Source organism: Triplophysa rosa, linkage group LG15 (assembly GCF_024868665.1).
Source record: "Triplophysa rosa linkage group LG15, Trosa_1v2, whole genome shotgun sequence".
In the NCBI taxonomy this organism is placed as follows: domain Eukaryota; kingdom Metazoa; phylum Chordata; class Actinopteri; order Cypriniformes; family Nemacheilidae; genus Triplophysa; species Triplophysa rosa.
In genome coordinates, this window is record NC_079904.1 from 14,908,198 (window position 1) to 14,922,154 (window position 13,957).

The 13,957-nt window shown below is 38.0% G+C and overlaps 1 protein-coding gene across 1 annotated transcript; it reads right to left on the bottom strand.

Moving 5' to 3' along the window:
* Positions 1-10,318: 10,318 nt before the first annotated feature.
* On the bottom strand, positions 10,319-13,562 carry sox7 (SRY-box transcription factor 7). The gene is made up of 2 exons (XM_057352783.1): positions 13,139-13,562; positions 10,319-12,100 (listed from the first exon to the last, which is right to left on the bottom strand). The coding sequence occupies exons 1-2, from the start codon at positions 13,368-13,370 to the stop codon at positions 11,151-11,153; spliced, it is 1,182 nt and encodes a 393-aa protein (XP_057208766.1). The 5' UTR covers positions 13,371-13,562; the 3' UTR covers positions 10,319-11,150.
* Between the last annotated feature and the right edge of the window lie 395 nt (positions 13,563-13,957).

The following is a 13,957-nucleotide window of genomic DNA, read 5'->3' on the forward strand; positions in this document are numbered from 1 at the left end:
AGGAACATCCTTCTCCACATTGGGGTTAAGAGTTATGACACTCCTGGGAGCTCCTGTGCTACAAAAACAAGCCTGTAGACTGCAGCCTGCCCTGCGCACACTGACCCTGGTGGGATGTACATGGTATCATTATCTGCATCAGCAAAGCAATGGGTGAGCTGTGAATCTGACTCTGGAACACTGATTAGAGCTACGTGTCAGCTCCTAATGGGTATTGTAGGTCACAAGTGAGGAAGTTCCTGACACAAGTGTCACGTAAATCGCTGAGAAGGAGCTATTCTGAAGTTGAAGAAGTTATTCTTTGCTTTGAAATAACGTTTTGTCAGAGTGTTCCATGTCTTTGCTATGATAATTGTAGTGTTGTCTTGTTTAATTTGATCACTCAGAAGTTGCTCTTCTTAGAAGATTTGATGGAGTTCTCAGTTGTTTTACAATTTAAAAAATAAAGGGGCTATGTAACCTTGCTTTGGAAAAACTGACATTTGCTATCAAAGAGAAGGTAAAGGACTCAACATCTGGACTCCCTTTCTACACTTCTGCGGCCAAATGGACCAGACCGCAGAATAACTTAGGACTTGAGTATAGCAACAGGGTTAAATAACTGCTGCGATTTTTGAAATTGTCATTGGATTATTTATTTAATGTATAAGTGTATTTATTTTATGTTCCAGTTTTAATTCAGTTTTATTTTGGTTATTTAATTTCTTGTGTGGGGTTTTTGTCTTGATTTTGACAAAAAAAAAACAATAAATCATAAATCATATGTAAAGGAATTGTTTTTGACTGTATGGTTCTTCTATGGCATCACTGGGAAGAACCTTTTGCAGCACCTTTATTTTTAGGAGTGTTGGTATCAAATTAGTCTTGGATGTTTCTCTTACAATCGCTTTGGAAAAATAAGACAAAATTGTTCAAATTGTTCAAATTTCGATTCCTCTCAGAAACATCTCGCAATTAGCATGTTTGACAAATGTATCCTGACAAAACCGAGCGGGTGGAGAGAGACTAGCCAAAAAATACCGATATTGGAATCGTTTTGCTCTAAAAAAGGAAATGAGGAGCTGTATTTTCTCACTCACGGTTGGCAGTGAAACTCCAGCCTCATTTTCTCAGTTAATGGCACCAGTATCTGCAATAAACAGGTGCCGGGCACAACACGTCTGGCGTATTCACATGCAGGTACAGGTGGGTGGTCGTTGGCCGCTTGCAGCATCCCTAAAGTTTTCCAGGGGTTCCCATCTGTACCCGTGCGCTGGCTCCACCACATGGCACAGGGCCCTGGGCCGGGTCTGGTCCATTCTTTAGCTGGCCTTGCACCACGCCTGCATCACATCTGCTTGCCGAGTCTGTTGTTCTACCACAATAAGCGGAAATGCAGAAGAACCGCTAGACCTATAATCCCCTGCCACCAGTCATCGATGCCAAATATGAATAGTAAGCAGGTTATTATTCTTCTGGATCCACATACAGGTATGCGCAATGACCACAATCGACAGACACAGAGTCTTGTTCTGTTTGGAAGGTTTGACATGAGAATATGACATTGAGGAGTGACAATGCATACTGTTGTAATGCACTAATGGGAGAAGTTAGTTTTAATGACAATATTTTGGGTAAAATACAACAATTAGTTTTAAAATAATAAGTCATGAAAACATATAATAGATTTATGTAGGAAAAATAATCAAAAATGACATTGTCCTCATTGCTAATGCAATCCAACACAAAATTAGGAATTGTACTTTCTTTGAGGCAAATTTATATGGTCCTGTCAGTGTTGCCTTTGTTTTCATCTCTTTTTTTATATGTTGACTGAATTTCAAAGTCTTTTTTTACATGCAGGCGGCCTAATAATGAAAAAATATTAGCCTTCTTAAAGCCAAATGGCTTAAAATGTCCATTAAAATGGCAAATTTTTGGCAATTGAGTGAAAGCATTAATTTACAGTTACTGTATTTATGTACTGTATGTATGTTTACTGTACATGCATTTTCATTCTACAATGTAACTATTTAATATATTACAAATAAATGAGAACAGCATGCTGTGACTCATCGAACAGGGCTGGGAAGTGTGCTTTCAGAATGAATCATTAGCTGTGTGTATTTCAGGATTAGCTGTAATAGTCATATATCTACAGTAAATATACAGCATGCTTTGCAGCACAAAAAAAACGTGGTTGAATTTTTTGCTATTTTCTGGTTTATTTTGTCCCAAGATGTCCCAGTCAAATTAAACACTAATCACTATTTTTGTACACTATTACCTTACAGTGCAGCATCATATATTCATTTTTATTTGTTTACAGTAATTTGTTGTATGGCAAAAATGTACAAGTCTGAATTTGTTTTATAGTAAAACTTGAAATCCCCCCAGTTTACGGCATGTACTGTGTATCATACTTTTTTAGAGCTGACGTTATCAGGTGGCTTTTGTCCACACCCAGTAGGGTTTATGATGAGAGCTCGAGCCAGTATGTCTCCGACAGGGTCGTCAATAAGCATGACCCCCTCCCACAGGACACCTAATACTTTACCCAGATGTGTTCAGCAAGGTCGTCCAGACAGTGTCACACCATCAGATACCCGCTGTGAGGAAGATGGCGCGTGCTGCAGCACTCTCTTGCATGCATTTGTCCAGCGATGTGACGTCACTGGTGGGGAAACAGGAAGCAGTTGAGAGACTACCTGACATCCACGTTCCACAGCACTGACCTGAGAATGGAGCCGATCCAGGGAGCAATCAGGAAGAAAAAACAAGAAAAGCCCATTAAAAGGGGGAAATTTACTTATTCAAACTATGTACCTTTGAGACATATAAAAGTGATTTTTGTCTCCTAGTATGAGAAGAAAATGTTTAAATAAACATATAAATGTAGCTTAAGTGTACACAGGAAAAACGGCAGAGTATTTTTTTCAGAGTAAATATTTTTTTCCTCAAAAATAGTAGTTTTTGATCCATTTTGAGTGAAAAGAGAAAAACGTGTCAGTAGAGTGGGAGCAAAATTACAGAGCAGCCTAACTGTGACTCTTCCCCCAAAACGTTGCCCCGCCCTCGCAAGGTTTCGTTTAGCAGCACACCGTTAGTAACGGCCGTCGACCACTGTTCCTGCTGCTTGTGGGATTTGAAGAGAAGTTGGATGTTAAAGTAAGTAAGGTTTTAAATTCTGTATTCATTTTCATATTATTTGCCTCTGTTTTGAGCTCATATCATTTTGCCGCGTTTTTTAATATTACAGAAATCGCTATATTAACTTGAGAACTAACGTTAACTGTTCAGTTAGACTAAGCTATTTTGAAAACAAATAGCTAAAATATTAAGAACGTTAAAAAAAACTAGCTAACTATCTTTTAAATGTTTTCCACATAACTATTAAGGGGAGCAGCTGAACTGTGCACCACATGTACTTGACTCGGTAAAGAGTTAAGTTAACGTTAGCCTTCATTGGATTGCTGGAGGCCATTTTGATGTATATTATTATCCCTATTCGGGTAGTTCTTGTAACGTTATTTTCCTTATGTATTTTAGCAGCCTTTACTGTTAGTCACGGTCATCGATCGCTGCTGACAGAATATATGCTTCTGCTGGATGTTAAAGTAAGTAAAGTTTTAAAGTCTGTATTCATTTTGATATTATTCGCCTCTGTTTTGAGCTCGCATCATTTTGCCGCGATTTTTAAATAATACAGAGATCGCTTTCTCATATTAACTTGAGAATTAGGTTAGGATCCGTTATTTTAAAAGCAAATAGCCAATATTACGAACGTCAATTGACACCAGTAAAACTAACGTTAGCCAACTAGCTTTTAAATGTTTTCCACTAAATTATCGTGAGGAGCAGCTCGAGCTGTGCACCACATGTACTTGACTCGGTAAAGAGTTAGCCTTCATTAGATTCCTGGAGGCCATTTTGATGTGTATGAGCTTATTCGGTTGGTAATTGTAAGGTATAGTTCAAAATTTACATGGCTAGTTGGTGATTTTATAGTCGTCCGAATCCAGAATGTTGGTGTGTCAATTCAAAAATTACTGTTTGAATCTGTTTTGACACTGCTAAACGATAACTGTTGCGCTTTACCTTATGGCTGGAATACACTACAATACTTTTAAAATCTGAACATATTTCTTTAAACTAGACATCACACGCTTGCAGACTTTTTGAACGTTTCAGACTAAAACACACTAACTGATGAAATCTGCAGACTGGCACAGACTTTCTGCAACACGTCCAGACTGAAAATCTGAGCAAAAGTCTTGTAATGTATTTTAGCCTTTAATTTTCATGCCTTTTTAATATGTACACTTTTATTATCCAAATGCATTAACGTTAGTTAATTACCGTCTGAATAAAACTAATAAACACCATGCTTTAACAGAACTATTGGACAGTTATAACAAATGAAAAACATATTTTTTTATGCGTTTTATTCTTCATCTGACTGTGAGTGTTATCGCTTTATGTTCAACTTTGTGTTTTGGTTCCTTTAGGATGCAAACCAACAATGCTGTCAGAGTGAAGTTCAGAGCAAGAAATTCATTTTTTCGTCGCAGCCTTTTACATTTCAAACGTTTTTGGAATGCGGTAAGATAACTTTATTAAATGTGTTGGTTAACATCATTAATACTTTCCCTCTAAAAATAATTGTAACAGTAATATAATAAGTGTATAATTGTAATTTATGGGGGTATAGATATAAGTTTAGTTTCTTTGACATTGCTGATTTGCCAATGGTTTGTCTTTCCTCAGTTGCCAAGAAATTTGATCTTCCTACAATAAATGTTAAGGTCTTTGATGACTCGAAGACAGAGGTTGATGAGGAAGCATTCGAATATCTGCTGACACAACCAAACCTTGGTGTCCTAAAAATGATCATCCCAGGCACAGCAAGTCTTGATGGTAAATTCTTTGACATACTTATCAAGTTTCAAACGTATCATGACAAATGTAACTTCATTCAGATCTACAGCTTCCAATTGTGGTCACAACTTTACCCATTAGACATGTATGATTCTTATGCAACACAGACTTTCAATGTGTAAACCGTCGGAATGAAAATCACTGGTTTCTTTAAAATTTCTGCCCTGATCTTTTTGCAAGGGCCTAGTACAGGAGTCACAGATTTGCAGTTTGAAATTGTTTTCATTTGGGACTCTGAATAACAAAAACACTTCATATGTTGTAGATAAAGTTTAACTGTATGACCTCATTTCAATATCTGTAGAGATTTTAGTTCATCCACACATCTGTACTCATCAAGACTTGGCCATGAATGTGCCTGGAACACTGAATCTGTTTGCGTGAGTGTTTAATGTATTTATATCTGCACATCTTCTAAGTGAAGTTATGTCAAAGTAAAGTAGGAGGGTGTGTTCAACCAAAAACAAACCTAAAAGCCTAAAACTAATTGTTTTTGTTTTCCGTGTTTACAGGTTGGGACAGCGACATGTCTTCGATTCTGATGCTGGTTCACCTTTTGCCCCCCTCAAGTCAAGGCCGCAAAAGACCGGGAAAGATCTCAGCTAGACAAGCATGTGAAATTTATCAAGGTAAAGCTACCGATAAAGCAGTTAAAATGACACTAGTTCATAAAGTTCTGTTATTGTGTTACCTTAAACTTGCTTGTTCCTCAGACAGGTTGTTAAAGATCACCTGTCCTTTAAATGGTTGTTTTTGTGCTATTCTTTTCTACTTAGCACATACAGTATACAGTTGAAGACATCACTGTTCTTTTTTTCATGTTGTATATTAGGGCTGAGACAACTAATCGATAATAATCGATGATGAAAATAGTTGTCAACGAATTGCATTATCGATTAGTTGGTCTGTGACATCACTTGTGAGTTGCACGGTTATAAATCAAGCACGTCTTCTTCCCTTTTAAATGTTTAAACGTGTCTCTCCGTGCAGCGCGAGGTGCGCAGTTTTAAAGTCAAACATCTCTCCGTGCAGTGCGAGGTGCGTAGTTTAAAAGGTGCGCGCGTCTCTCCGTGCAGCGCGAGGTGCGCAGTTTTAAATTCAGACAATTCTCTCCGTGCATGGGTCTCTCCGTGCAGCGCTTGGTGCGCAGTTTTTGATGTGTTTTGCATGCATCTCTTAAAGCCGCACAGTTTTGAAGTTTAAAGGGGAAAAGTGTTTTAAATGACAAAATTAAAGATTATATTTGTAAATCCCAATTTGTGGCGTTTGCACATTTCAAAGTACATAATAGGCTAAATACCCTGATTTGGGGGTTCATTTATATGAGAGGTGGGAAGTAACGAAGTACACTTTTTGAACTATACTTGTATTATTTTTCTGGATACTTTTTACTGTACTTCACTACATTTGAATGACAAATATCTCACTTTTCATGCCACAAAAAAAAAATTCTTTGGCCAAGCGCCCCATCCCTCCCATGTTTGGGAGAGACTATTGTTGGCTGGCTTCTAATATGACACACCTGAATCAACTCAGCCTTGGTGTGTTAATTAGGGAGACAATCACATTTTTCAACAATTTAGGGAGCAGGAAAATGAGTTCAGTTGTGCATACTTTTCCCATCTCTGATTTAGTCATTATAAGCAAAAGATCTAATTAAACTTTTTATCCAATTAATCGAAAAAAAATAACAATCCAACTAATCGATTATCAAAATAATCGTTAGTTGCAGCCCTATTGTATATTGACTTACTGTTAAGTCAAATTGGCACTAAAGTGTTTTCATTCTTTCACAGACCAGTACCAGTATCCAAGGGCACTTGGATAGCATTGGAGAGAGTCTTCAGACCGCGTATCTACTTGCTGTTGGGCCGAACAAACGTAGGATCCAGTCTTGGTTTATTGTAACTGACAAACATGCTGTGCCCTGCAAGGCCTCTAACTCACTGGCATGTGTTGATGAGCTTTTCAAAGCTCACTTTGTCTTTGGCACCTCATACTGTCAGGAATTGATTTGTTTATTATGCCATATTGTTTCATTTAATTCTTCATCTCATCTGTAATATTGTTGTTATATATTTCAAAACTGTTTGAAAGAGGAGCTTGAAAAATAAAATTGTGACATATACAGTTGGTTTTTGAATTTATTTTCAGACTGAAAGCAATGTTTTCATTTAAGGTCTTTTTAAGGGTAAAACATTAATAGTGTAATTCAGAAAAATAACTCTGGATAGAGTCAGCTATTCTTTATAGTTCACTCATAATTGATGATAAACAACTCTGGAGGGGAAGTCAATTGTTGCAGAGTTAATTTAAAGTTCATCTGAACAGAGTTAAAAAGCAGCAGAGTTCATTTCTTGTAGCTCTGAATTGAGTAAAAAAGAACAAGAGTTAATAAAAAAAAACACTAAATAGAGTAAAATATTACAGCACAGAGTAAAATATTAACACTATTTTGAGCATAATTCACTCTGGAAAAACAACTCTATCAAAAGAGTAGCTTTTACTCTTTTCAGAGAGGGACCAAATGTTATCTGGCATAGAGTAAAATTTTCTTCAATTTGAGTAAATTTTACTCAGGCAAATTTACTGTGTAGCATAGAATGTATTATTTTGTCTTTTTTCCTATTTTTTTCTAAGTTAAATTTTGTTTTAAAAATGTAAATCATTTTTTCAATTAAATATTTGTAAATAATTTAGTATCATGTTCAATTTATGTTATGCTGGGTTCACACCAACCGCGAACAATCGCGATCTGACAAATATTTTCAACCTTTGCGGAAGATGAGATTGACGCGCGTTTGTGGCAATCGCATCGCCCGATTCGCGTCATTCGCATCTGCCGCGAGTTCGCGTCTACACGCGTCTTTGCATTGACTTTGTATGTAATTTACAGTGTTAAAAACAAGAATTGCTTTCCTCAGTACTGTTGTTGTTACAATCATGTTAAGCATTTTATTCGTTTTTTTTCCAGAAAATGTTTTAGATTATAATGAAAATAAAAAAGTCGTATAATTAGTAATTTTATATTATGTACATTTATTTGGTGCCATTATCAAATAGAATTTAAATTTTTACTCTTAAATGATTCATTTTGCTTTATTACTTTTACTATGACCTCTAATTTAGCAACCACTCTTAAACATCTTGAAATATGTTATTTTTGGATTGTTCAGTATATATTATTATTAATATAATTATATGAATGATATTATAGTATTATATAATTACATTATTATTATAATTATAACATAATATTTAATGTAATTCTCATACGCTGAGAGCAGCCGGAACTCTGGCCTATTATGGAACATGGAAATAGAGGCCATTCTGTGTGACATTGAGTGCAATGTATTCTTAGTATGTTGCATGGAGAATTATTCAAATTTCACACAGGAAAAGATTGTAGCAGATGAGCTGATTGTTTGGCTCGGCTTCCTGAAAGTCAGCAGTCTCCACAGTGACTGCAAAGGGTTGTGCTGTTTATGAGAACTTTGAAATGGGCCACATTTTTTGTGAGAGCCTTTCAAAAGCAGGCTTTTGTACTTCAATTTAAACGTTTAGGGTCACTTGCTCATTTTTTATTTAAATGATCTAGATTACTTTTACACATTTTAGAATGGTAAACTCACCAAAATATGATGTCAAAAGTATAACACAAATGGAATTATGTTGCAAAATGTTACAATGCAAAAATGTCTTCTTGACATTTATCAGTAGCTTTTTGTTGCATCACTCATTGGATGATTTTTAAACAGTATTCTGAATCTGGACTATTATAAGATGCTTTTTCTGCATTATTCAATCGTACATTTCAACTTCATGGTTTTTTTTTTTGTGATAAAAATGCATTCCAAACGTTCAAACATAGGAATGAATGAATGACACCCTAAGTGCTTTACAATCATATGAGGGTACTCTCTCCTTAACCACCAACAGTGTGCAGCATCCACTTAACATATGCATATGCCTTAAGGTTTTTATGATCACACTTCAGCTGCTTTAAACTTTTAGTGTACACTGCACAGCTTACACAATAAATTAAACAAAAATATAGTAAAAATATTGGATACAATTTTTTATATGACTTTCTTGCTAATGTTGAAGTGCAGTATATGACACAATGGCCTTCCTCCAGGGCAGTAAAATAGGTTGTATCGGTCCCACTAACCTCAAGCCCTAAGGTGTTTGGGTCATAAGTCATAATTCAGGCCTCGGCCTAGGGCTGGTGGCCCATTGGCCCCTCTTTCCCAAACACATTTGGTCACTAACATATGATGAATGTGCCTCTATTAAAATGTTTCAAAAAAAATTAATACGAAAACTTCCCAACTCACATCACAACCATGAGCTGCCTCCACTTGTCTTTGAAGCCAGCGACAGAGACAGATTAGGAAAATCTGTGCTGAGCCCGGTGTGTGGTCAGACCAGAGGAGGGTCAATTCGAAGCACTAAAAAACCACGGTGTGAGATATTAATCAACGAGAGCCATGTTTCCTCCCTGCTAAAACGAACAGCAGGTTCCCTTTCCCTCGCCACGGGCTCTTTTAATGCGGGGACCGGCCGGGGCCCAAACATCCTGACGGAGAGAGGCTTTACTCTTATCAGGCAGGAAACACTGCTTCTCCGCCACATCCTTTTTACAAGAAACACGACTCAAACGTTCCCAAAAAACGCAGGAAGACCAAGCCAGACTCCAGGATTTGTCAAACGCCCGCCACTGCGACCCCAAACCCCCCCTCCCCGAGCAGCCCCTTCAGATTCCTTTTATCAAAAATGAGAAGGAATTCGAAAATAGAGGGAGAGAGAGACGGAGGAGAACAAGAAAAGCGATGAACGTGTAAAACAGTTGACGGGGACGAGATGTATTTATTTATTTCGCAGAGATTATGAAAGTCTGCATCAGCAAGATAGGACAGGCAGGAGAGGGGGGTGAAGGCTGGCTAGGAGGGGAGTTCCAACATCCTACTTAAGACACGCACCCAGAATAAGACGGAGAAACAAAAGGCCCGTAGAGATGGAGGCGGGGAAAAAACAGCAGAGCCTGTTTTACACTAATCCTCTGATCCGTATAGGAGTGAAACTGAGTGCATAATGGGTGTTGGTGATAGCAAACTGGGAAGTTGGGTGGTAACCGACGGTTTCCAGTGCTGTGGTTATAGCAACAACCCGGCGTGCACAACAAAATTTTACAGGTCAGGTTTTCAATGGGACCTCAAACTGCACAAACTTGTACAATTAATCAGCACTAACTGAAAAAACTGTGCTTCAAAAAATGAATGAAAACTGTAAATAAATATACAGTAATAAATTCATTTAGAGATTAACATAAATGGTGATAATAGTAAATGAAATGACCTCAAGTCATGAGCAAATTATAAAAGCATGAGTCATTGACCGGTATTTTTATTGTGTTTTTATTTAAGTCTAGTTCAGAAGAGACCTCAAAACATTCATTTTTAATATTTCACAAAATGAACAACAGCATCTGCAACACGTTTTTTCTTACGTCCAGACCTACAGAAAGAATGTGCTGCATTTATATGGGCATACACAATGCAATTCATCATAAAATCTGACAACTCCATCAAGATAAGTCAAATAGAAAGGTTTTCGATGACAATAGCTGTTCATTCGCCTCTTATTGACATCTTTGAGAATATTAAAATCGAGAATGCTAAACTCAATTAAATTAACAAGGCAAACCTATATTGGCATACAACAGTGTTTGCTATCATTATTTTCTTAACTGTTTATGAGTACATATATATATATATATTTGAAATGAACGTAAAAAAGAAAACAAAAGGCAATTCCTACAAAACAACGTCCTATTAAGGACATACAGAAAAGACCAGCCTCACTTAAATAATTCTTGAGGTAAAACAATTGAGGTTGGAACAAAAGAATATATCTGGACTGAAAAAAAGCAATACAATAAGCTTTAATGCAGAGCAATTCGATATATAAATAAGCTTTATAGCACATGTACATGCTTCTGTGGCATGATATGAGAGCATTTCGGTTTGTCCGTTTTTTTACTTCCGTTCTTCTTTTGGAAACAAAGATGGGAATGAACTTTAGTTTTTATCTATGCATCCCTGAGGTGTCCATTGACTTCCTGTAGCTTCTCTCTTCCGCTCCCTTCATAGCGCCCCTTTTGTTTACCTGTCAGTCACACCGCTGACCCGCGAACATCGCACAGTTTCTATTACTTGTCCTTATTTTGTTGTTTATGAAATGCTGTAGTTGTTGTAATAAGCTGCCGTGGCGTCGGCCAATACGGAGATGAGGCTGGTTTCCGTAGCGCTGCTGGAGCAAACGGAAGCCGGCGTTACCTGGATGTGTCCCGTGACTGTCATCCCACCGTGCTCGGGGTGATAGCTTGTTGAATTTAGATACTGGTCAAACTCATCTCGGTCTACCTCACCTAGCAATTCAGCCTGGCTCAGTTGGTCCAAACTCTCCAGGTGCCCCTGTTCTGGAGGAGGCGACAGCTGGCCCAGGTGGCCCTGATGCCCGTGGTGAATATGAACTTGGGGGAATGATGGGCTGTAATAGGAAAGCGGAGGAGCAGGGATGAGAGTCGCCCCACTTCCCTGATGAGACATCGAGATGTGGCCCAAATGTGTGCTCCCACAGTGTAGAGCCGTCTGTTGCGAGTACTCGGGATGGTATGGAGGTGGACTGCTCATGTGGACAGGGGTGGGATGCCTGTCTTCTGGGCAAGAGGTGGAGGATGAACAGGAGCTTGTGGAGACAGAGGATGAGTAGTAGGATTGGTGCTCATGGTCCACGGCGTCTAGAGGTGACATCTCGGGTGGTGTGGGCAAGCCGTACGGGTATGTGTCGAAGCTGCTGTTGGAGCTTGCAGGGTCTCTGAAGACCCTCACACCCGGTAGAGTTGCATTAGGAGAACCGAATCCACCACTTACACCACTCTCATCATCTTTGTCAAGGGGGTGACAGCAACCCCGGGGGTCCGGTAGAGAATTCTGGTCTGGACCAAGGGTGGTCAGGAATAAACCAGGGTCCACACGTTTACAGATGCGTTTGAGCTGCTTCTTTCTACGAGGGCGGTATTTGTAATTGGGGTAGTCCTGCATGTGCTGTATCCTCAGACGCTCCGCTTCATCCACGTATGGTTTCTTCTGCGGCGGAGTTAAAGCTTTCCATGACTTTCCTGTTTAGAGGGACAAAAAGAACAGATGCCTTATATCTCATTTTAAACTGTGAAAACTTTTGTAAAAGTTCTTGACAAGGTATAATCATTGAAAAGAAGATAAAGGACAGATGTTGTCATGATGGAATAAATTGACCAGCACAAAATAATGTCACATTTTATTATAAGCAGATGCTGTTGGCTTTTAGAGATCCTCAGCTTGTTTAAATTACGCTAAGGATTTTTCACTATAAATATGATAAATAAACCAGAAAAAAATGATTACATGAAAAAGTATTTTTTCTTTTGTTTTCAATTAAAAATACTTTGTACTAGGCTACACTTATATTAATGTGTTTGACCTGGAGTTAAAATCCTTGCCATTCTAAGGCTCTTATTATTGTTATTTTTAGCGGCTATTTCAGCATTTTAACATATAGCCTACCTGAAATTATTTTTTTCTTGATAAATTTGCTGTAAACGCGTAACTGATCAAACTTGTCTACAAACCTTAAATAAACTATTAAACGGAAATAATTTTAACACAAATTACTTAAAATGTTCTTATAAGTAAGGTTAATAAGAAAAGAGATAAGTTATAGTTTCTGAAGGTCTTCCTTAACAAACCTGATGATTTCAAAATAAGTAAAAAGCAGAGCGATGTATGTGATTAAACTTATATAAAATGATACGCGTGCTCGTGATTGAGGAACAATTAAATGCAATACGATTTTTTTTCTACATTTTAATAACATTTATGTTATTCTTACATTTTCATAACATTTTGTTCTAGCGCTTTTAAAAAGTTTGTTTCGGACGTCAAGATTACTCTCTCATTGTCGTTTTAACTACCCACACCTTCCAGAAATGTCTGTTTTTAATTCTACAATTAATTTAGAAGCAAACAGATAAATCTGCAATAGACAACCCAGTAAATGTTTCTGTAACAAGTCCGGGAAATAAGGCGCAGTAATAAATCATACGTGTTATGTAACAAAGTAAGTACATTAACAGTGCTACATAATCATAATAATATATTACCCGTATAATTAGTCTTACCCAGCATCTTGCTCAGCTCCGCATTGTGTAGATCTGGGTTCTGAACCGCGAGTCTCTTGCGCTCATCTTTGGCCCACACCATGAACGCGTTCATGGGTCTCCTGATGCGCGGCTCCGACACCTTGTCCGCGGGAGCTCTGTGAGAGGTGTGTCCGTCAGGTAAGTCCGCATTTCCCGCAGAACACTCAAAACTCTCCGGCCAGGAGGAATACGCGCTTATCAGAGCAGCCATGTGCGCACCGTGCGCAAACTTGACCTTCCCACAAACTTTGTGTCTCAGGTGCGAATGTGACCTAGAAGTTTACTTTCGTTTTTTAAATCTAAAGTTAAGTAATAAAGCAATAAAGGCAGGCTGTGAATGAGCAGGTGGTCGAGCAGAGACCTCTGAAGTGATGTTTTGCGCTGTGAAGCTGTGATGCACTGTTTCCTCCGGTATGGGGAAGCGCTTTATATGAGCGGAGCAGCTTCCAGCACAGGCCCACGGGAGGATTTCAGCTCCTCCTTGACTGCAACCAGAGATCCACGACAGAAAAAAAAGAGTGATACAAATATTTCAACACGCTTTACGTCGTGGGCTGTTAGTTGGGTTATTTGGATTGTGTTGGTGTGTGTCGTCTGACGTGTTGTAGATTATATATAAATGAATATAAACACTTTTAACTATTATTTAAAGCAATTCATTGAATAAATGGGATGTTAATATTGTGAAACCATCCCTTATATTTTCAATGGTTGTATTATAATGAAGCTATGTTTTTCGTAGCGAATTTATTCCATTTGTATTACTATCCTTTTACTGCATTATCATGCAGTAAACTA